Genomic DNA, 23,209 nt, shown 5'->3' on the forward strand with positions numbered 1-23,209 from the left:
TTATAGTCCTTCACAGGTATATAATGTTCTGTTGTTAGTGCATGCAATACAGAATGAAGTCCAAACTAACTGCATTGAATGCTGAAATCCAGACGTGTCTGGTGATTTTATACAAATGTATTGGTCCACAGTCTTGACGATAATAGAAAGTAAACAAAGGGAAAACTAAACTACTTGGAAGCCTAATGATTCCAGCTGTTGAATTGGCCTCGCAGCATTTGCATTTCACTGTTGATCATAAAATGTATTATAATTACATGATTCCTTATCACAAAGATTTTTGGATTTTTTTTTATCTTTGGCCACCCTCTTCCCTCCCCCCCCCAACCGCAACCAAAACTCAAGTATACATGTCTCCAAATTTAATTTCTTTAATGTTTTATTTGACCTCAAAACCTCCTCAATTGTAGCATGCTTTAACATAGTATTAAGTTCCAATATGTCATAACTGGCACTGGGCCTTGTCCGAGTACATAATCAGTTTAACTGTCCAGTCAAGCTTCTTAACGGCTCCGTTTCTTGTTTGGATGCGATCATCTTTCTGTGATGACCTGGCCCGATAAATCGGGCTACGATGAACACTTTCTATGTATGATTGTTGATTCAAGGTTATTCCCAATCTGTTCTGATTTTTGTCTAAGCCTATATATTTAAAGGTCCTGAAGCCTGATTCCAATCTTAAATTCTGTTTTATCTATAACAAATTGCTCTAATTCCATACAATCTCTACATAAAAAATCATAAACATACATCATAAAGATGCCTGCAAGTTTCTCTTTGTGATACCAGTAGAGCATTGCTGCATCTGCTTTCACTTGAAAACAGTTTACTCTAGCAAGACAGACCCAACTGAGAAATATCATACCCTCGATGCATCGTTCAACCTATAAACACTTATGTTTGATTTCCTCAGCCTCCTTTCTACATCACTCACTTCTTTAGGTAGGTTCACAAACAGTTCTTTGCAATTTTCACCCTGCCAAAATGTGGCTTTTGTATCAATCTTCCCACAAATATGTGGTTTTCGTTGCTGAGAAAATTTTCAGAATTGCTTTTCCTACTGTGTGGGAGTCCACCCCAACATCTTGATCACCAAGACCTGGATTTTTACTCCTGAGGCAAATGCACAGAGCTGGGAAATCCCCTGGCTTGCCACACCCACCTCAGAAAAATGGGCCCTGAATGGCATGATCTTCGTTCCGAGAGTGTGGTATGGATTTTGGCCTGTCAGCCCTGAATTCAGAGTGAATTCAGCTACAGGGGTTGCCAAGTAGCCAGGTGGGCTGGTAGAAGGCCTACCTTGGTTCTCTGGGACTTCCTCCCAGTTGTTTTCTTAAACATCAGGCCCTCTAGTCCTCATGCCCCTCCACCCACTCCCCATACATGGCAACTACTGCCCTCCACCCATCCCCATGACCCCTTTATAGCCTCTGTGCCAACTCATGTCAATCCACAGCCCCTTCTAGTCCCATAGCAACTTAGTGCCAGCTAATGCCCTCCATCCATTGCTGTGACTCTTTTTATAGTTCCTATGCCAGTTTATGTCCCCCATCCACCACTCTTTGCCCTTGTGCACTCCATGGAAATTCACCATAGACAGACCTCGAGAGCCATGTTGAGAAATAAAATAAAGCTCTAAATATCTATTACAAACTTCCCTATATTAAAAAACTCATTCATGAATGCCCATTCAATACATATAAATGCGCTCAAGTACTTAATTCCTTTTAAAAACTAACATTTGTATTCCTCATTCTACATCAAAGACAGCTAATCCTTCATTAATGTATTTGAGCTGTCAGTCAAACTGTGAACTTAGAGCCCCCTCCCCACTGTGATGATAGATTGTGGATAGTAGTCGAGCAGTAACAACAATACAATATTAATAACGATGACAATAAACAGCTATGGAAACTGCTAAAACAGATATGTTTTCAATTCTCAGATTTGTTTTCACAACTCTGTGAAAATCCAGGCTCAAGACTCTCTTTGAAACCCTGAGCCACCAGTTTCACCTTAGTCTTAAATGCCCCACCTCGGAATATTTATTCCATACATAATTCATCGTTTTTTTTTTCCAATATTCATTTACGGGATGTGGGCATCGTTGGCCAGGCCAGCATTTATTGCTCATCCCTAACTGCCCTTGATGGTGAACTGCTTTCTTGAACCGCTGCAGTCCACGTGGTGGAAGCACACCCACAGTGCTGTTAGGGAGGGACTTCCAGGATTTTGACCCAGCAATAGTCCAAGTCAGGATGGTGAGTGGCTTGGAAGGGAACTTGCAGGTGGTGGTGTTTCCATGTATCTGCTGCCCTTGTCCTTCTAGATGGCAGTGGTCGTGGGTTTGGAAGGTGCTGCCTAAGGAGCCTTGGTGAGTCTCTGCAGTGCATCTTGTAGATGGTACACACTGCCACTGTTTGTTGGTGGTGGACAGAGTGAATGTATGTGGAAGGGATGCCAGTCAATTGGATTGCTTTGTCCTGAATCATGTCGAGCTTCTTGAGTGTTGATGGAGCTGCACTCATCCAGGCAAGTGGAGAGTATTCCATCACATTCCTGACTTGTGCCTTGTAGATAATGGATATGCTTTGGGGAGTTAGGAGGTGAGCGACTCGCCACAAGATTCCTAGCCTCTGACCTGTTCTTGTAGCCACAGTATATATATATATATATGGCGAGTCCAGTTCAGTTTCTGGTCAATGGTAACCCCATGATGTTGTTAGTGGGGATTAAGCAATGATAATGCCATTGAATGTCAAGGGGTGATGGTTAGATTCTCTCTTGTTGGAGATGGTCAATGCCTAGTACTTCCGTGGCGCAAATGTTACTTGCCACTTGTCAGCCCAAGCCTGGATATTGTCCAGGCCTTTCTGCATTTGGACATAGACTGCTTTAGTATATGAGGAGACACGAATGGTGCTGAACATTGGTGCAATCATCAGCAAACATCCCCACTTCTAACCTTATGATGGAAGGAAGGTCATTTATGAAGCAGCTTAGGATGTTTGGGCCTAGGACATTACCCTGAGGAACTCCCTGCAGTGATGTTCTGGAACTGAGATGATTGACCTCCAACAGCCACAACCATCTTCCTTTGTGCTCCAACTCCAACCAGCGGAGAGATTTCCCCCGGATGCCCATTGACTCCAGTTTTGCCAAGGCTCCTTGATGTCACACTCGGTCACATGCAGCCTTGATGTCAAGGGCAGTGACCTCACCTCTGGAGTTCAGCTCTTTTGTTCATGTTTTGTTCAAGGCTGTAACGAGATCAGAAACTGAGTGACCCTTGCAGAACCTAAACTGAGCATCAGTGAGCAGGTTATTGCAAAGCAAGTGCTGCTTTATAATGCTGTTGATGACCCCTTCCATCACTTCTCTGATGATGAAGAGTAAATGGAGTGGTAATTGGCTGGGTTGGATTTGTCCTGCTTTATGTGCATAGGACATACCTGGGCAATTTTCCACATAACCAGGCAGACGCCAGCGTTGTACCTGTACTGGAACAGCTTAGCTAGGGGTACGGCAAGTTCTGGAGCACAAGCCTTCAGTACTATTGCCGGAATATTGTAAGGGCCCAAACCCTTTGCAATATCCAGTGCCTTCACCTGTATCTTGATATCATGTGGAGTGAATAGAATTGGCTGAAGACTGGCATCTGTGATGCTGGGCACCTTTGTAGGAGGCCGAGATGGATCATCCACTCGGCATTTCTGGCTGAAGATTGTTGCGAATGCTTCACCATTTGCACTGTTGTGCTGGGCTCCTCCATAATTGAGGATGAGGATATTTGTGGAGCCTTCTCCTCCAGAGAGTTGTTTAATTGTCCACCACCATTCACGACTAGATGTGGCAGAACTGCAGAGCTTAGATCTAAGCCGTTGGTTGTGGGATTGCTTAGCCCTGTCTGCCACTTGCTGCTTATGCAGTTTGACACGCAAGTAGTCATGTGTTGTAGCTTCACCAGGTGGACACCTCATTTTTAGGGAAGCCTGGTGCTGCTCCTGGCATGCCCTCCTACATTCTTCATTGAACCTGGGTTAATGGTAATAGTAGAGTGGGGGATATGCTGTTCCAAGAGATTACAGATTGTGGTGGATTACAATTCTGCTGCTGATGGCCCACAGCACCTCATGAATGCCCAGTCTTGAGTTGCTAGATTGTTTGAAATCGAACCCATTTCGCACAGTGGTAGTGCCACACAACATGATGCTCAGTGTGAAGATGGGATTTCATCCCCACAAGGACTGTATGGCAGTTACTCCTACCGATACTGTTACGGACAGATACACCTGTGGCAGGCAGGTTGATGAGGATGAAGTCAAGTATGTTTTTTCCCTCTTGTTGGTTCCCTCAGCACCTGCTGCAGACCCAGTCTAGCAGCAGTCTGGGATTCGACCATCTTAGCCTGTGGTGGTGCTACCGAGCCACTCTTGGTGATGGACATTGCAGTCCCCTACCCAGAGTATATTCTGTACCCTTGCCACCCTCGATGCTACCTCCATGTGGTGTTCAGCATGCAGGAGTACTGAGTCATCAGCTGAAGGTGGGGGATACAGTTCATGGTAATCAGGAGATTTCCTTGCCCATGTTTTACCTGATGCCATGAGACTTCATGGAGTCCAGAGTCGATGTTGAGGACTCCCAGGGCAACTCCCTCCCAACTGTATACCACAGTGCCGCTACCTTTGCTGGGTCTATCCTGCCGGTGGGCCCCAGATGTTAGTAAGGAGGACTTTACAGGGTCCACAAGGCTGGGTTTGCCGTTAGGGATGTTAGGTGGTCTGTCCAGTTTCATTCCTTTTTATCTACTTTTTAGTGGTTTGATTTCATTTCAGAGGACATTTAAGAGTTAACCACATTACTGCTGCTGACCTGGAGTCACATTTAGGCCAAACTAGGTAAGGACAGCAGATTTCCTTCCCTAAAAGAGAGGTAGGTTTTTATGACAATTGACAATGGTTTTAATTTCAGAATTCAAATTCCACCATCTGCTGTGGTGGGATTTTAATCCAGGTCATTTGAGTATTACCCTGGGTCTCTGGATTACCAGTCCAGTGATAATTCCACTGCGCCACCCACCCACATGAAGAGGCTTGCTATCCCAAACCTGGCACTTCAGAATAGACACCAAATTCCTTCTAACAATCCTATTCTTATAAAATAAAAGCAAAATACTGTGGGTGCTGGAAATTTGAAATTAAAAACTGAAAATGCTGGAAAAACTCAGCAGGTCTGGCAGCACCTATAGAGAGAGAAACATTTGGCGTCTCGAGTCAATATGACTTCAGAGCTGAGAAGAGGTAAAAATGTGATGGGTTTTATGCTGTTGAAAAGATGGGGTGGAGCATCTGGAGCAAAATAGAAAGTCAGGGATAAGTTGGAGATCAGGAGATTAAATGACAGAGATATCGTGGACACAACACAAAGGGAGTGGTCGTGATACTATGAAAGACTATTAATACCTGCTTTAGTCTTTCATAGCATCACGACCACTCCCTTTGTGTTGTGTCCACGATATCTCTGTCATTTAATCTCCTGATCTCCAACTTATCCCTATTAATACCTGCTTTAGTGGCATAAAGGTCAACCTGTTTGAAACCAAGATAGCAGAATGTGTTACTAGCAGAACGAGAGTCAGTGCTTTCTGAAAGCAAAACATTAAAACAAGATGCAGATACTTGGGAAGTTCATGGTCTGAAGTTGTTGAAATCAATATTGAGTCCAGAAGGCTGGAAAGTGCCTAATCAGAAGATGAGGTGCTGTTCCTCCAGCTTATGTTGGGCTTCAATGGAACATCGTAGCAGGCCGAAGACAGAAATGTGAGTGCTGACTCTTGTTCTGCAGCTCTTGCACCTTCCATGTCATGCGTCGCCTAGAAAACCCTGTTGTTCCATTTTGGGCAATTTACCACAAAATTTCAAATTACATCTAAAATGCTTGTTAATAGTTTGCTGGGCATTCCTGGGGTTCATTCGCCTGTTACTATTGCTCTAATCCTGTCATCTTCCAGACCTACCAAAAATGTCTCCATCCCCATTTCTTTTGATTATGATTCTTTTGCTTTAATCATGCCTACGCTTCATTGCTATGAACCATGAACAGCGAGGGATGCAGTACTGAGCCCTGTGGGTCCCTATAGGAAACATCTTTCTTGTCAGAAAAACAACCACCAACCATAGCATTTGCTTCCTGCTGCTGAGCCAATTTTGGAACCAAATTGCCTCTTGCCCTTGGACCAGATGAGGTTTTAATTTTTTGACCAGTCTGCTGTGAGAGATCTTCTGAAAACACATGTAGACGAGATCAATCCTCCCTTGTTACCTCCTCAAAGCATTAGTTAGACACGACCTTCCCTTATCAAATCCATGCTAGCTTCCCTTGATTAATCCATGCTTCTCTAAATTACGATTTAAGCTGGCTCTCAGAACTTTTTGCAATAATTTACCCACCACTGAGGTTAGACTGCCTGGCCTGTAATTACTCAGGCTATCCCTTCATCGATTTATAAACAATGGAACAACATTAGATCCACCTTTTTTAGGGACAGTTCTAGTTGGTGTTCATTGAGGCTTGCTATTAATGCTAGCTTCCAGGTGCAAGGCTTTTCTTCTTAATTTTTTTTTTACTGATAACTCTTGTTAAACTTCTTGGGGTATTTTGCCATATTAAAGGTGCGATATGAATGCAGATTGTTGATACAGTAACGGTTCAATCGTACCTGCATTCTGCAGTGAAATAGCCTAATCTTGGTTGAGGAAGTCCTTTTATTTCTTTAGGGGATTATGTATTGTTAACCTCCAGATGAAATCTTACTATAGTACATGGCCAACTTTCTTAAAATGGATTACTGTCTCTTCTAACTTCTACAGCAGTAGTTCAATAGGGACTTAATTCCTGTACTATTATTAACTATTGTCAATGCTGGGCAGCATAATTATTGCCTGAACTAGTGGGTAAATTTCAACTAAGCTCTTTTGAGACTGTTTTTGGCTCAGCCCTCTTAAGACTTCTGGTTTTCCTTCTTAAGGCATAGCAAGCTTTCTATCTCATCAGAAGATAAGGTGGTGGTCATTGTAAGTACTTTTTTTAATACTAGCAGCCCTCAATCCTCAGTACACTGTCCTGGAGAGCTGCTGAATCTTCACATATTGTCAGGATTTTCTCTCGATTGAGAACGCAGGCATGTTGTGGGAGCTAACGAGTAAATCGTGATTGATCCAGATGTTTCTGTTTACCTTTATTTTTGAGAGATTTCAGGCACCTTTATGTTGTTTGCAACAAAATTACCTGAAAATGTGAACTTGTTTTCTTGCAGGAAGGCTGCCATAAAACCCTTATTTTCTCAAAAGAAGTAAGAACTTTCTAGATTTTTGTTACTGTCAATGAGTGTGTATGTTATTACCTACTGTTTTTGTTTGCAGGCACCAGCTCATTGTCTCGCAGGTCAGTGGCAGTGGGGATTGCCTCAGGTAAAACTTCATATTGTTAGCTTTTGCATGATTAGTAAGCTATTTTTATGGTTGAAATAAATGCAGCAACAAAGAAAATAGCTACACCAACTTGTTAATAGCTGGTGTTTGGAATTAGGTCCCTCTGCTCTTATGGAAAACAAAGGATTTTTCTGTCTGGAGTATTGTAGATAAGGATGACTGCCATTCAAGTTTTCCAGCAACTTTATGAATGGTGAACTGCACTGTGGCTATTTAGCTTTTCTGTAGTTAATTGTCAAAAGTAGCTCCAAAAATAATATAATTAAAATCCATTTAGTTTTTGAGATACTGCTGCTGAATTTTAATGTGGTGCTCACATGCCAGTCTGTCAATAATCAGATGATTAGTGTGAAATAAGACCATATTGGATCTGAAATTCTTAGGCAGTCTTTCAAAAAAACTGTACCTGACCTAAAGGAAAGGAATCCTCAGATATTCCTATACAAATGCACATTATTGTGCTTTTGTAGTTTTATTTATATTTGAAAAACTGACCGATGAAGCTTTACATCTTTAGTGATGATAAATTGCTTTCAGATTTCCTGCATTCTGCTACTTGGTTTCACGGACCATTGAAAATGAAGCACCCTACAAAACATCTGATCACTATTTTTATATGGCTTAGAAAGATCTGCCTTAGAAAGGATGTAGTTCACTTAAGATGCCATGAAATATTAAATAGCGCATTTTTTGCACTTGTTTCGCTGATGTTCTTGTTAACTTGTGCAGAGCCTGAGATAGATACAAATGAAGGACTTAATGAAAAGGGGTAATTTGATATCTGTTTTGACTTAAAAGAACTATGTATCCTTCTGAATATTTTTACTTTTAATTGAATCGCAAATAGTTTATTTTGCCTGCTCGCACTTCACAGTATTGGTGATGTGGTAGAAATCTGGAATGCTGTATCACATTGCCTCATATGCACACAACAAAATAGTTTCTAAAACTCAACCAAATGGCCTATTGGTTTACATTGATGTATAACTTGATGAAATACTTTAGTGTGCCATTTACATTGCTTACTTATTTAATTAGTCACCAGCTTCTACAGCCTCTGTGTTGTATCTACAACCATCTGAGATAATATATCAACCAGTGGAAATGCCTCAGGATGGCGGATGTGCACCTCCTCCACTTCCAGTGATGGAAGCCTCAATGCCAGAGGTAAAATTACTCAATTGTTTAACCAAAAGAAAAACAAATTGTAGTATTTGTTTTTATCTGGTTAAGAGTTTAACTTTTTTATTGCTATCTTCTATACAATTATAGTTAAGCTGCTCACGAGCAAAACTTAATGCCTTTGTCTTAATGTTATTTCTCTGTGTTCGTCTCCTGCTTTCTATTTTTGCTGAATATACGTTCTGTTTTTTTTTTCCTTGTCTTCCACTTTCTGTTTCTCTCTTATTCTTGTTCTTAATTGTGCCTGGGAAATCGGTTGTACTCGAGCCCTGGAAGGAGAGAGGAAAATGGTGGAGTTTTGTCACATCAGGTCTCCATCCACATTGCACTGCATTGGGATTTACTGGAGCTTCCCTAGTGAGTGCAATTGAGCTTCTGCCTGCAGTAGACTCGAGTCTGGTATTGGGAGTGCAAAGAGGCAGGAGGAATGGTTCTAGCCTGTCAGTTATTCTTGTTCCAAATTTGACTGTTCGGCATTTCAGTACAGGAGTACCTGAAGATCCTTGGTCAGCATGAAGATAAAAGCAAAGTACTGCAGATGCTGGAAATCTAGAACAGAAACAAAAATACCTGGAAAAAAACTCAGCAGGTCTGACAGCATCTGCGGAGAGGGATACAGTTGACGTTTCGAGTCTGTATGACCTTTCATCAGAACTAAGACATAGAAATATGATGAAATACAAGCTGGTAGAGGGGGTGGGTGGGACAGGTGGAGCTCGATAGGGGGCCAGTGATAGGCGGAGGCCAAGAAGAGACTGCCAAAGATGTCATAGACAAGAGGACAAAGGGGTGTTGACGGTGGTGATATTATCTAAAGGATGTGCTAATTAAGGGTAGAAAGCAGGACGAGCAAGTGGCAGATGGCCCTATGGGGGTAGGGTGGGGGGAAGGGATCGAAATGGGCTAAAAGGTGGAGATGAAACAATAGATTGAAATAAATTTAAAAATAGGAGGGAAAAGAAAAATATAAATGTAAAAAAATTATAAATTATTGGAAAAAAGGGGGTGGGGATGGAGGAGCGAATTCATGATCTGAAATTGTTGAACTCAATTTTAAGTCCGGAAGACTGTAAAGTGCCTAGTCGGAAGATGAGGTGCTGTTCCTCCAGTTTGCGTTGAGCTTCACTGGAACATTGCAGCAGGCCAAGGACGGACATGTAGGCATGAAAGCAGTGTTGAAATGGCAAGCAACAGGGAGGTCTGGGTCATGCTTGCGGACAGACCGAAGGTATTACGCAAAGCGGTCACCCTGTCTGAGTTTGGTCTCTCCAATGTAGAGGAGACCGCATTGGGAGCAGCGAATGTAGTAGACTAAATTGAGGGAAGTGCAAGTGAAGTGCTGTTTCACTTGAAAGGAGTGTTTGGGCCCTTGGACAGTGAGGAGGGGGGAAGTAAAGGGGCAGGTGTTGCACCTTCTGCGGTTGAATGGGAGGGGGTTGAGGTGTAGGGGGTGATGGAGGAGTGGACCAGGGTGTCCCAGAGGGAACGATCCCTGCGGAATGCCGCCGGGGGGGTGAAGGGAAGATGTGTTTGGTGGTGGCATCATGCTGGAGTTGGCGGAAATGGAGGAGGATGATCCTTTGAACGCGGAGGCTGGTGGGGTGATAAGTGAGGACAAGGGGGACCCTATCATGGTTCTGGGAGGGAGAGGAAGGTATGAGGGCGGATGCGTGGGAGATGGGCCAGACACGGTTGAGTGCCCTGTCAACCACCGTGGGTGGAAAGCCTTAGTTAAGGAAGTCATGTCAGAAGAACTGTTTTGGAAAGTGGCATCATCAGAACAGATGCGACGGAGGACCACGTGAAAATGATGGAGGGGTGGAAATTGGAAGCAAAATTACTAAATTTTTCCAGGTCCAGACGAGAGCATGAAGCAGCACCGAAGCAGTCTTCGATGTACCGGAGAAAGAGTTGTGGGAGGGGGCCTGAGTAGGACTGGAACAAGGAATGTTCCACACACCCGACAAAGAGACAGGCATAACTGGGGCCCATGCGGGTACCCATAGCCACACCTTTTATTTGGAAGAAGTGAGACGAGTTTAAGGAGAAATTTAAGGCCTGCTGCATTGTTCCAGTGAAGCTCTACGCAAACTGGAGGAACACCATCTCATCTTCCGACTAGCCTTCCGGACTGAATATTGAGTTCAACAATTTTAGATCATGAACTCTCTCCTCCATCCCCACCCCATTTCCGACCCCCCCACCCCCTTTTTTTTCCCCAATATCCCACCTATTTCCATTATTTTTAAATGTATTTCTATCCATTGTTTTATCTCTGCCTTTTAGCCTATTTCGATTCCTTCACCCCACCCCACCCCCACTAGGGCTATCTGTACCTTGCTCGTCCTGCTATCTACCCTTAATTAGCACATTCCTTAGATAATATCATCACCTTCAACACCTCTTTTTTCTTTTGTCTGTGACATCTTTTGGTTATCTCCACCTATCACTGGTCCTCTATCCAGCTCTACCTGTCCCACCCCGCCACAAACCAGCTTATATTTCACCTCTCTTCTATTTTTACATAGTTCTGTTGAAGAGTCACACGGACTCGAAACGTTAACTGTGTTCCTCTCCGCAGATGCTGCCAGACCTGCTGAGTTTTTCCAGTTATTTTTATTTTTGTTAAGGAGAAATTGTTCAGTGAGAGAACAAGTTCAGCCAGACGGAGGAGAGTAGTGGTGGATGGGGATTGTTCGGGCCTCTGTTCGAGGAAGAAGCGGAGAGCCCTCAGACCATCCCAGTGGGGGATGGAGGTGTAGAGGGATTGGACATATCTGGTGAAGAGGAGGCGGTTGGGGCCAGGGAACTGGAAATTGTTGATATGATGTAGGGCGTGAGAGGAATCGCCAGTGTAGGTGGGAAGAGACTGGACAAGGGGAGAGAGAATGGAGTCAAGATAGCAAGAAATGAGTTCCATGGGGCAGGAACAGGCTGACACGATCGGTCTGCCGGGACAGTCCTGTTTGTGGATTTTGGGGAGGAGGTAGAAGCACTTTACAGCCTTCCGGACTTAATATTGAGTTCAACAATTTCAGATCATGAACTCTCTCTCCTCCATCCCCACCCCCTTTCTGATCCCCCTTTTTCCAATAACTTATAATTTTTTTACAAATATATTTTTCTTTTCCCTCCTATTTTAAAAATTTATTTCAATCTATTGTTTCATCTCCACCTTTTAGCCCGTTTCGATCCTTTCCCCCCCACCCCACCCCCACCAAAGCCATCTGGCACTTGCTCGACCTGCTTTCTACCCTTAATGGCCCCATTAGCACATCCTTTAGATAATATCACCACCGTCAACACCCCTTTGTCCTTTTGTCTATGACATCTTTGGCAGAATCTTCTTGGCCTCCGCCTATCACTGGTTCCCTATCGAGCTCTACCTGTCACACCCACCCCCCTCTACCAGCTTATATTTCATTTCATTTCTATGTCTTAGTTCTGATGAAGGGTCATACGGACTCGAAATGTCAACTGTATCCCTCTCTGCAGATGCTGTCAGACCTGCTGAGTTTTTCCAGGTACTTTTGTTTTTATCCTTGGTCAACAGACTGTCCCTGTGCCCATGCAGATCAGAGGAACTGAAAGCTTATTCAGACTGTTGGAGATCAGGCTAAATGAATCATTTTTACTTAATGCCCCCCCAGGATAATTTATAGCAACAGCCAAAAAGGCCTTTATCTCAGTAGCCTGGAGTGCAACTTCAGGCTTGACACACATGTTGCATTTCCTCCCCAATATTTAAACTCATGCACAGCCATGGGGATATACCTTAAGTTACCCAGCCCATACAGATGGCCCAAAGCTTTCTAATCCACAATGCTTTGGGCTTGTCAGCCAGTTTTATTATGTCTCCAATTCATTCTCTATGTGCAAATGAATCTTTGGACTGAAAAATACGCTCCAAGAATGGGAGTGTTCCGCACCCACACCGATGTTATCGGGCGTGATGATGTCAGGCCACATTCCCGATGTCATTACATCAGTTCCGGATAGTATGGTGTCTGAGAGGGGATAAAAATCAGGAGCCCACCCGCATTATTCAAATTTAATTAAAGTGGGTAGTTAAGCTCATTAATAAGGTAATTGACTGGAATAATATAGTGTCTGAACAAAAGGCTTGCAGTGTGTTTTACGCCAGATGGGTTTCCCATTTTTTTATTAGCCACCTTGTTATGGTGGATTTAAAGGGTTCAGCTGAACCCCAAGTTTCAGCTTAGCAGTTCAGAGTTCTGTAACTGCTGAAAGTGCTTAATGCAAGAAACAGAGTTTGTATTTAGAGCTTAACTTAATTAGAGGCCTTATTCCTACTGCTGAGAGGTCCTTTTAGATCTTGACCATCACTCTCGCCTTCAAACTAGGCCAAATATGTGGATTCTGGTCTTTGGCGGGGGACAGAACCTCCAGTGAGGAGGAGGAGAGTGAGGAAGAAGGGCACATCAGGAGGCCCCAGGATGCACTGGTGGTACATGAGGGTGCCAGAGCTGCGCCAGACCAAGGGTGATGAAGCCATCATACATCCCCAGTGGAGGTGTAGAAGGACTTATGCAGCCCTTCGAGTATATAGGCAAAGACTGAGCTATCTGTCGATGTCTGAAACACAACGCAAGAGGCTCAGGCACTGAAGAGCCACAGTCACATCCCTTTGTGACATGCTGGCAGGAGAGATTTCATCCAGCTGCGTTGGGGGTCACCCAATGCCTGTAGCTGTTAAGGTCACAGTCACGCCCAATTTTTTCACGATAGGGTCGTTCTAAGCAGCATGTAAAGACCTCAGTGGCATAACGCAGCCTATTGCACACCACTGTATCAAGGTCCTCACAGATGTTATGTTTCGAAGGGCAGGACATTACATCTATTTCACATTGGACGACCAGAGTCAACTTGAGAGAGTCAGAGGGATTGTGGTGATTGCAGGTTTCTTTTGGGTACAGGGACCCATTGACTCTACGCACGTTGCCATAAAGGCTCCTGCTGGACAGTCCTGCAGTTTTATTAACAGTTGAACAGAGAACTCGTTGAATGTCCAGCTGGTCTGTAATCATCATTAACGGATGATGCAGGTATGTGCCGGGTACCCGGGCAGGAGCCATGATTCCATTCTGCGAAACTCAAGTGCCAAATCTATTCAGCAGCCCTCATGCCCTGAATGGATGGCTTCTGGGTGATAAGGGTTACCTATTGAAGAGATGGCTCATGACACCAATGAGGGCACCCAGAACAGACGCAAAGAGGATGTACAAAGACGGCCACAGAAGAACCAGGGCCATCATCGAACAGACCACCGGCCTATTGAAAAAGGAGGTTCAGATGCCTTGACAGATCAGGAGAGGCATTGCAGTATACTCCATCATGTGTGCCCCTCGTGATTATTGTGTGCTGTGCCCTCCAAAACCTTACTGTCCAGGGATGCCCTTGAGGAAGAGGGTATGGCAGATAGGGGCCATTCATCTGACGATGACGGGAAGATGAGGTGAGGGAACATGGTGACATTTAAGTGGAAGGCCCTGGACATGATCACGAATGGCCATAACACCAGGGATGCCTTGATAAGACAAAGGTTTCGATAGTTTCTGAAGTTCTGGCCTCAGAGATGCGCACATGATCTTTTTTCCATGTGGAATGTGAGACTCTCATCAATGTCCTGTCAACACACTTAACCTGTCCAATTATTGATGCTCAATGCATCCTCCCCTGCCTCAAACTATTGTCCATCTCCCTAAAGAAGTTCCACAGCCAAAACAAATTTTAAAAAAAACCTCTGCATGAGGAACAATGAGGTCAGGGTTTATTTACATACTGATAATAGAACGTAACATTAACAGGCCCACTTGGTGACTACTGTAGAGTTTTTTTTGATGTGTTTCCGAGTGCTCTGGTGCAGTGCTCCTCCCTCGCTTGTAGTTGCACTGGAGAGAGGCTGCTGATCTACTTTTGTTGCCCTGGATGATTTCAGCGGCATCCTCTGTGTGGCTGAGGCCTTGAGTAACGTGCCACATTAGAAGACTCCTGCTGATTGCCAGGAGGATCTTCTGTTGCTGCGGAACTGGACGAGGACTGTTGTCAATGGCGGAAGGACAGAGGAGATGCTGCCCCTATCAGAAGTGCCCTGAGAGGCGCTTGCAGCTGGTGCTGATCCTCTGCAACGAGGTCCATTTGATCCTCCCTGCCTTCCAAGGAGCAGGGTCGGTGCCCATGCTCGCAGTCCCCCATCGCCCTGGCTCTGGGCCCCCAAACTCGGAGCCAGGGCGATGATGTGCAGGAGAAGCTTGATGCTTCAAAGAGCAGTACACATGGCCTGGATGGACACCTCCAATGCACACAATCCTTCTGGTATATCTACCAAATCTCCACGGACGTTGTGCTGGACATCTAACTTCTGCCACCTCACGGACGACTTCAGAGGCTCATCATTCAACTCAGAATCTGTCTCTGGATTACTTCGGACACTTCTCCGACTGCCTGAAGCCTGCTCCACCACACTGTCCAGCAGCTGCACACGTGATTGTGATGTGCCCTCACCAGACTGTGCCTGCCTTCGTCCCGATGCACTAATCCCTGCTGAGGTGCCAGTATCTTCACTGGTCCTTGGAACAGAGAGGATGTGATGCTGCATCCTCCAAGGGTTTTTCCTTACCCTTGGAGGGGAATGACAGCCCAGCCTCAGGTGAGGGTCGGCAGAAGAGGCTTCCCCTGTGAAAGAGAGACAGAAGTAAGAGAGTTAATGGTCATCACAAACCTTTGTACAGCTGTGCAAAGTCACAATGCTCAGCAACATGACAGTCACGTGAAAATGAGAGATGAAACTATGCAGACACTATGCACACTTGGAGGAACATCTAAAGCTTCAGAATATGAAGCTTCCCTGGGTTTTAGCGTCAGACCGAGATTTTTGACTTTCATTAAATCATCCCAAAACCCTCCATCCACCTCTCACTTGCTTTATCCCCTTTTCTTTTGGTTTCAGCCATTTGCCATACCACCAGACGCACGTCTTCCTCTAATCTTACTTCTGCCAGTAGACCTAGATGACTCAGATTCCAACAGTATGAGAACCACCTTCTCAATTGGAGTCAGTACAGCAAGGCACATGCCCTCCAGTCCGGTCTTTCCCACAGGCATTGTGGGCACATATTTCTTGAAGACAGGTGTAATATTGCAATTACTAGCACTGTTCGTTGATTTGATATCATCCCACCTATGCATTATTCACATCATACTTAGCAGCCTAGTTGCTGTGCACCTTCCTCATCTGCACAGGCTGCCAACCCCCCACCTTCCAGTTGGACCAAAGCGATAAATGTAGAGTGATATTAGCACTAACAGCAATGCTTTTACTACATCAGGCTGCCTTGGAGCTCCAGTCAACCTTGCATGCCTCCAGCATTCACGACACTGCGCTGTAGCACACTGGCGCAAGATAACAGATATTGAGGACTTACTCATCTTAGCCAACCTCATGAGGTCATTGAGCTTCTTCTGCCATTGCGCTTCTTCTGCATTGAGATCACGTGCACCACACCAGCCCAATGCTACTGACCTCAGTAGCAACCTCCTTCCCCGGCTGCACATGTTTTAGATGGATTTCTCCTCTTTCCAATGGATGGTATTAGTTGAAGCAGAACGGCAGAAGGCTTGCAGGGTGTCATTAAATCGAGAGGCTGGGTTGGCCCTTCTCCCCTCGTTTCAGTGGCTCACACATCTCTGGAGGGATAACTCCAGCAACTAGAAAACTCCTCTCTGCTAAGGTGTGGAAAACTTGCTAACGTTCAAAAAGAAAGCCACCTCTGCTCAATGGCAAACTTTGGACATGTCAGATATTAAACAGTTGCACACTTAGCTTAAAGGCCTGCAGATATACCTCCTGTACAAAAATGCTGCTGAACTCAGCTCAGTGCAGACATTTGCTGGGTCTGCTGACACTGCCCTGTGCTAGAGGGCTCTTTAAAGTATTGGCCGTGACCTTGTTTCAGGTCACGATCAACAACCTCGGAGGCCGGACATGCTGCCATCCAACGCTGGGTGAAATGCTCGCCGCCTTTAGGCCTCAAACCCATCCTCCACGTGCAATGGAATTAAAATTTTATGCGGCAAGTTTGAACGGTGGGTCCGGAAGTTACCCCCCATCCACAAGCGTCAGAGCATGTTTTTCAGCCCCTTGTCCTTGTCTCTTCTGTATTCGTTTTTTCTTCTTGTGGACTGTAGCCTCTATTGACCCCAACCACAAGGTGGGAGAAGATTGGTGGGTTAAAAATTGGGAATGCGTCCTTAACCTACCCTGTGGGCTGCTACCATTTGTTTGTTGGTGGGTTATGTGGTGTGCACATGTCCCATCTCTGAGGTAAGATACTTCCTTTTTAAATCGGGCTTCCAATTGCACAGTGAGATTCTGATTTAAATTAAACAGCTCTCAGCTGAGTTATCTGGCAACGAAATGAAGACGGATGACTGGCTCCAGCAGTTAAGTGCTTTTTTTAGACGACTACTTTTTGGGCTGGATGGAACAGGAGTGCTTCACTCACAGCCCCTCAAGGAAATTTTTGGCCTCCCTTCTTCTGATTACAGCCCCTCCTTGTTGCTGCAAGTGGTATTGCACCCACCTCTACCAAACTCTAATTCTCTGGTTTTCCTTGTCAGTTGCCAAGCTCTGACCATCTACCACCAAGTTCTAATCACTTCCAGCTGCAGGGAATTGTCCCCCATCTTCTGACTCAGAAGTGAGAGTGCAACCATTGAGTTAAGGCTGATAACTGTAGCTGATACCATAGAGGTTGCAGAGTTTATATAGATTGGAACTAAGATGGTAATTGTGTGCCAGTACTCTCCCACACACCTCTTTTCTTTCATCACATGGTCATTTTTCTGCCACCTTCCATGGGGAGAGCTGAAGTAAAATTTAGACTCAAATGTCTGATAACCACAGAAGTAATAATGTCTTGGGGCCAGGACATGTTGGTGCTTTGCAGCCTTTAGACAGTAAAGTTTAAAAATATATTTGCAATTTTTGTCCTACTTCAACATATGTTGGCATGATTTTTCAAAATATAGTCGTTGATGGGAAATAAGGAGTTTTGTGATTATGCACATATTTTGACATAACTGTGTCGTGTATACAGTAATAGAACTTTTTGCCCCCTAGCCCTATGCTGATCACAGTGTTCAAGCACCATACCACCAGGTTTACACCCAAAGTCCTATGGCAGTAGCAGCTCCTGTGATGCAGCAAGAACAAGTGAAGGTAGGAACACATTTTTTGCCCTGACTATTCTGGTTTCTCCCAGGTAACGCCCAGTTGAGGGCAAGAAGGGTGACACATTGGCTATTTCTTCTTTTCTTTAATGGCGTGATCCCACACCAAGAACTTGTGTTAAGTGATTTGCAGGTGCAACCTACTTCATGTGACAATTGGCCAAATCCTGCTGGAGTGAGGATTTTTGCAGCACATATCATTAGTTAGTTCAACTTTATTATCGCTCTTCAACGTGGGAAAAATTTGAGCCATAACTTGCTGGAAGTGCAGAATGATGATGGCATGAAAGCATCTGGGGCCTTAGTGAACAAAGGGACCAGCACTGCAACTCTTTAACTAATGAGATACTAGGATTGAGAAAGTAACAGTAATGGAGAAGGAGGGTCAATTAGAGCCAAGTTGATTGGATTACGAGAAAAAGACAAAATGTTTTTTTAAAAATTGGCATTTAAAAAATGTTTTTGATAACAATTGACTACATGCAGAAATGAGATTGAACGGATTAAATTATTCCCTTTATGGACCAGAGAGGTTGATTGCCATTACAGTGACTATTATCACATCTCAGAATGAAAAATAGTGAAAACTAGGAAATAAAAATACTGGTTCGAACTGTTTTTTCCTTCTGGGATGGTTAAGAGTACTTGCATCTTTAATTGCCAGATTTAAGTTTCTGTGGCAAGTTTAATTGTCAATTAATGTGCAAATTGCACAGGTTCCAAAAAAAGTTAAGATGTGTTTGTGTAAAGTGTGCGTTTGCAGTTACTATAGCTGCAGGAGGTGCATCCACTGGGCATACAATTGCAGTGCCTATGGCGTCACTGCCAGCCACAGGTAAATGCCTGCATCAGAATAGGACCATCCATAATATTTAGCAACGTAAAGATATTTAAACAAGTGCAGCATCAATAAAATATGTTTTTCTTTCCACCTTGGCTAAGGATTGCAACCTTCATAGAATATTGAACCCCAAAATTATCAGCTAAAAATCCTGGGATTGCGATTGTAATTTGCTCACCGCCCTACTCGCTGCCCCACTGGCCAACCTGCTCCTGACCTCCCTCTGCTTCCCTCACAGTCGCAGCCCTGCACCCTCGTTGTCTACAAGCAGGACCAAGGTGGCATGCAAAGAGGGAAAGGGTTGGGAGTGGAGCAGCGAGCAAGAGGCAAGCAGGGGCACAAGCAAAGAGTGTGGTGGCAGGAGCTATTGTGAATCTCCAGAACTTGCTGATCCTCCTATGATGTGTTCCCATTTGTTTTACACAACGCTGTATCTCCTGCTACCGCACTGAAACAGGAAGTCAGAACCCACCACTTCTCTTGCCTCCCCACTGCCAATCCTTGGCCTCCTCACCACCCAGTCCTGCCTGCAGATAATGAGGGTGCAGGGCTCTGTGTGAGAGAGAGGCAGTGAGCAGGGCAGCTATTGAGGCAATAAGTAAGGCAGCAATTAGAAAATTGCAATCGCGATCTCAGGATTTTTGGCTGATATTTTGGGCTTCATATTCTGTGAAGACTGCAATCCTTTACCATGGTGAAAAGCAACACACATTGATGCTGCATTTGTTTAAATATCTTTACATTGCTCAATATTATGGATGGTCCTGTCCTTCAATGCTGGCAGTGATGCCACAGGCATGGCGACTGCATGCCTGGTGAATGCGCCTCCTGCAATGGCGGTGGCAGCAAATGCAACCTTCATAATTCACAGTGCATTTTTTAATGTGTATCTCTTAATTTCCTGAACTTGCTGACCAGTCTGTGCTTTAGTAACAGCCTGTGTCATTAAGTCACAATTACTTTCCAGCATGATCTGTCTGATGTAATGCCTAAATGGTGTGCTTCCACAATTGGATACATTTTCAAGAGTCACTGAATGATGAGATATTTTGCTTAACTAATTCCAACATATTTTACTTAACTAATTCCAACCGAGCTGTAGATCTGAGCATAAGGTGGGTAACGTGCTTTATTCTTGTTTTCTTTTACTAAAATTGCTGAACAGAGGAAAATAAAACCTACATCTTCCACAGTTTTGTGCTCATTTTGGTGCTGTAAAGTCTTTACTGGAAATAAAATAGTATAGGGGATTCTAATGCAATAGTTGGCATTAAGTATCATTTGTCCAAGTAATTGCCATATTCAAAAAGGATTACAAATACAGCCCTAACTACAGACCCATTAGTCTTACATCCATTCCATGTAAATTAAATCAGTTATCAGCAATAAACATGAGTACTGTCTTTACAAATACAACATAATAAACAGCCCCCCCACCAATCCTAACAGCTGACGGATCCACCCTGCTCACAGACAGCAACTCCATCAGGACCAGGTGGAGAGCACTTCAATGCTCTTTTCAACCATGAGTCAACGGTCTTGACCACTGGGAGCTGGGGTACAAAGTCAAGAAAGGTGTCCAAGTCCCTCTGTCCCCGGACAAAATTCACAAAGCCATTGCACAAGCCAGAAACAGCAAGGCTGCTGGCTTGGATGATATCCCAGCTGAGCTGTATAAGTTCGGCAGGGATCCAGTTGTGCAAAACCTATACTTACTTTTACGGCAAATCTGGCATAGCGAGGCTCCCAGAAGACCTAATGGATACCAATTTTCTAGAAGGGAAGCAGGGTTGAATGTGACAACTACCAAGGCATAGACCTACTCTCCAACTCGAGCAAGATCCTTGCCAAAGTACTACTGGACTGCCTACTTCCACTTGTAGAAGCTGTTCTGCCGGAATCTGTGTAGTTTCAGAGCACCACAAAGCATAACCGATCCAATCTTTACCATTCGGTCCATCCAAGATAAATGCGCAAGAAAAACCAAGCTCTCTATATGTTCTTCATTGATTTGACGAAGGTCTTCAACTCAGTCAACCAGGAAGCTCTCTGGAAGGTCCTGTGCCACATTAGCTGACTATGGAAATACATTGAGGTTGTGCAGCTTCTCCTTGATGAAATGACTGCCACCGTACTCTTTAACGGACTGAAGTCTGTTGTCTTTCCCATCAGAACTGACGTCAAGCAAGGATGTGTGCTTGCACCCACCCTTTTCTCCATCTTCCTAGCGGCCATCCCCAGAATGGCCAACAACACCCTCTCACATAGAATCAAATTGAGTGTAAATTCAACAGGAAGCTTTTCAAGCTCCAAAGGCTGCAAGTGAAGACCAAAGCCTCACTCAATGACCATAACAGACCCTCCAGTATGTGGATGGCTATGTTATCCTGGTGTAGACAGAAGATGACCTACAGGCCACCCTTGACCTGTTTGAAGAAATGTATCGAGACCTAGGGCTGCATCTGAATGCCGATAAGGCAAAGGTCCTCCTATAGCCGAAACCAGGGCTCACACCAAATGCCCCCAGCAATCACAGTTGTGGGTCACCACGTGGAGGCAGTCAACCACATCTGCTATCTCAGTAGGCAGCCATGCGTCCCAGTCAGCGGTCATAGACTTGGAATTCCTGCAAAGGATCCAGTGTGCAAGTTCATCCTTTGGGAGGCTACTCAGATGAGTCTTCACTAACCATCATCTGCAGATGGATACAAAGGGTGCAGTCTACAGGGTAGTCGTCCTCCCGACAGTCCTCCATGGCTGTGAAACCTGGATGACACATCCCTAACACTTGAGAGAGCACCAGACGCACCATCAGCGCCCACAGAAGATTCTATACATCTCCTGGATGGATTGCCATATGAACAGGAGCATCCTCCAGGAAACTGGTGGCCTTAGCATAGCAGCGACCATTCTCATGCAGCGACTGCATTGGACAAGCCACTGCATCAGAATGCCAAGCAGTCATCTTCTAAAGTGCGCGGTCTACTCCCCGCTCGCAACTGGTCAAAGACCACAGGGCAGCTGGCGGAAATGTTTCAAAGATAGCCTGAAAGCCTACTTGAAGAATATTGGCTTTGATCTCCAAAGCTGAGAAGAGGGTGCACTGGGTAACCCACTGTGGCAAACTCTGCTTCAACAAGGTGTAGTGGTTTTGAAGCAGGGCGGATGACAAAGGCCAAAGACATGAGAGGAAGAAAACTCATGAAGGTGTGCAACCCCTCAATTAACCATGGTCTGACCAGCTGAATAACTAATGACTGACTGCTGATGTGGAATGTGGGTTTTGGATTTCTTTCCTCTCTCAAATACTGTTCCTCTCTTCGCCTTTAAGTTTCTCTTTCCACCTCCTTTACCTTGCATTAATTGCATCCCTGTCTCATACAGCCTCTCTCTCTTTTCTTTCTCTTTCTCTCTCTCTTTTTTCTCTCTCTGTACTCTGGGACTCCATGGCAAGCTTCTTCCTCACTCCAAGGGACCACTATTAGTATAGTAAACAGCAGTCAACATGTTGAATGGCCAAATATTGCAAGGGCATTTGAGTGTCACAAGATAAAAGTATTGTGCCAGCTGCCTGAGTACCTTCTCCCTTGAGCAGCCTTCCTCAACTGCTGTCTTCTATTAGGCTCAGTTCCTGCTCATGCTGATTTGTTGCTTCTGTTTCCCCATCCAAATGCAATGGGCAATAATAGCACCCATGATAAGCTGATGGAGCATACTGAGGATAAGTAAGGCAAGTAGTGTCAGAAAGAAGCAATTTGAGAGGTGTAAATTCTCATAACAATCCAAATAAAACAATGGCGCTTAATCTATAACCAGTTACCTGTTGCTGAGTGCCACTTTAAATATGCTTCCTGGCTCTGGGAGACCAATCCTGCTAGGTTTTACTGGTGGGTTAGATGCTGGGTGGGTGTTGTGCAATTTCCTGTTAAAAAGGCATTGTCTACTCGCCCTAATACCATTATAAGACCTTGGTCAGGCTCCTTGGCAGGCTGAAAGAACTGAACAATTAAAATAATGCCCAGCAGGATTTGAGTTGTATGCTTCCTGCAACAATTTTAACTGCCCTATCCCTCCTGGGCACAGCAGGTTAGATTGCCTCCTCAGAATCTGTAAACCTAAACTTAAAAAATTAGAGATGCAAGGGGTGTTCAAGAACAGCCAGCTCAGATTTATTAAAAGCAAGACATGCTTGGCAAGTTTAGTAATTTTGTTCTTAACAAATCATTGATTGTAAATGTAAACTAAATACAGGAGATGCAGCATAAGGTGCCTCACAGAAAGGTTGTCACAAAATTGCAGGTATAAAAGGAAATGTAGCATTGTGAGCAGTAGTGAGTCAGTGGACAGGAAGCAAGAGGTTAGTTGTTGGTCAGTGTTGCTTGGCAGTTTTATTTTCCATGGGTAGTCAGTGGTAAGTCTTAGTTCTGTGTGTGTGTATATA

General features: G+C 44.5%; 1 protein-coding gene across 1 annotated transcript in view; it reads left to right on the forward strand.

Annotated features, from left to right (window-relative positions):
- LOC144686981 (protein boule-like) overlaps nt 1–23,209 on the forward strand; it is a 157,180-nt gene that overhangs the window by 81,787 nt on the left and 52,184 nt on the right. Inside the window, exons 8-10 of the mRNA XM_078552819.1 lie at nt 7,425–7,472; nt 8,532–8,660; nt 17,818–17,916. Of these exons, the coding sequence (XP_078408945.1) occupies nt 7,425–7,472; nt 8,532–8,660; nt 17,818–17,916 (276 nt within the window). The remainder of the gene's footprint in view (nt 1–7,424; nt 7,473–8,531; nt 8,661–17,817; nt 17,917–23,209) is intronic.

Source organism: Cetorhinus maximus, chromosome 11 (assembly GCF_964194155.1).
Source record: "Cetorhinus maximus chromosome 11, sCetMax3.hap1.1, whole genome shotgun sequence".
NCBI classification, from domain to species: domain Eukaryota; kingdom Metazoa; phylum Chordata; class Chondrichthyes; order Lamniformes; family Cetorhinidae; genus Cetorhinus; species Cetorhinus maximus.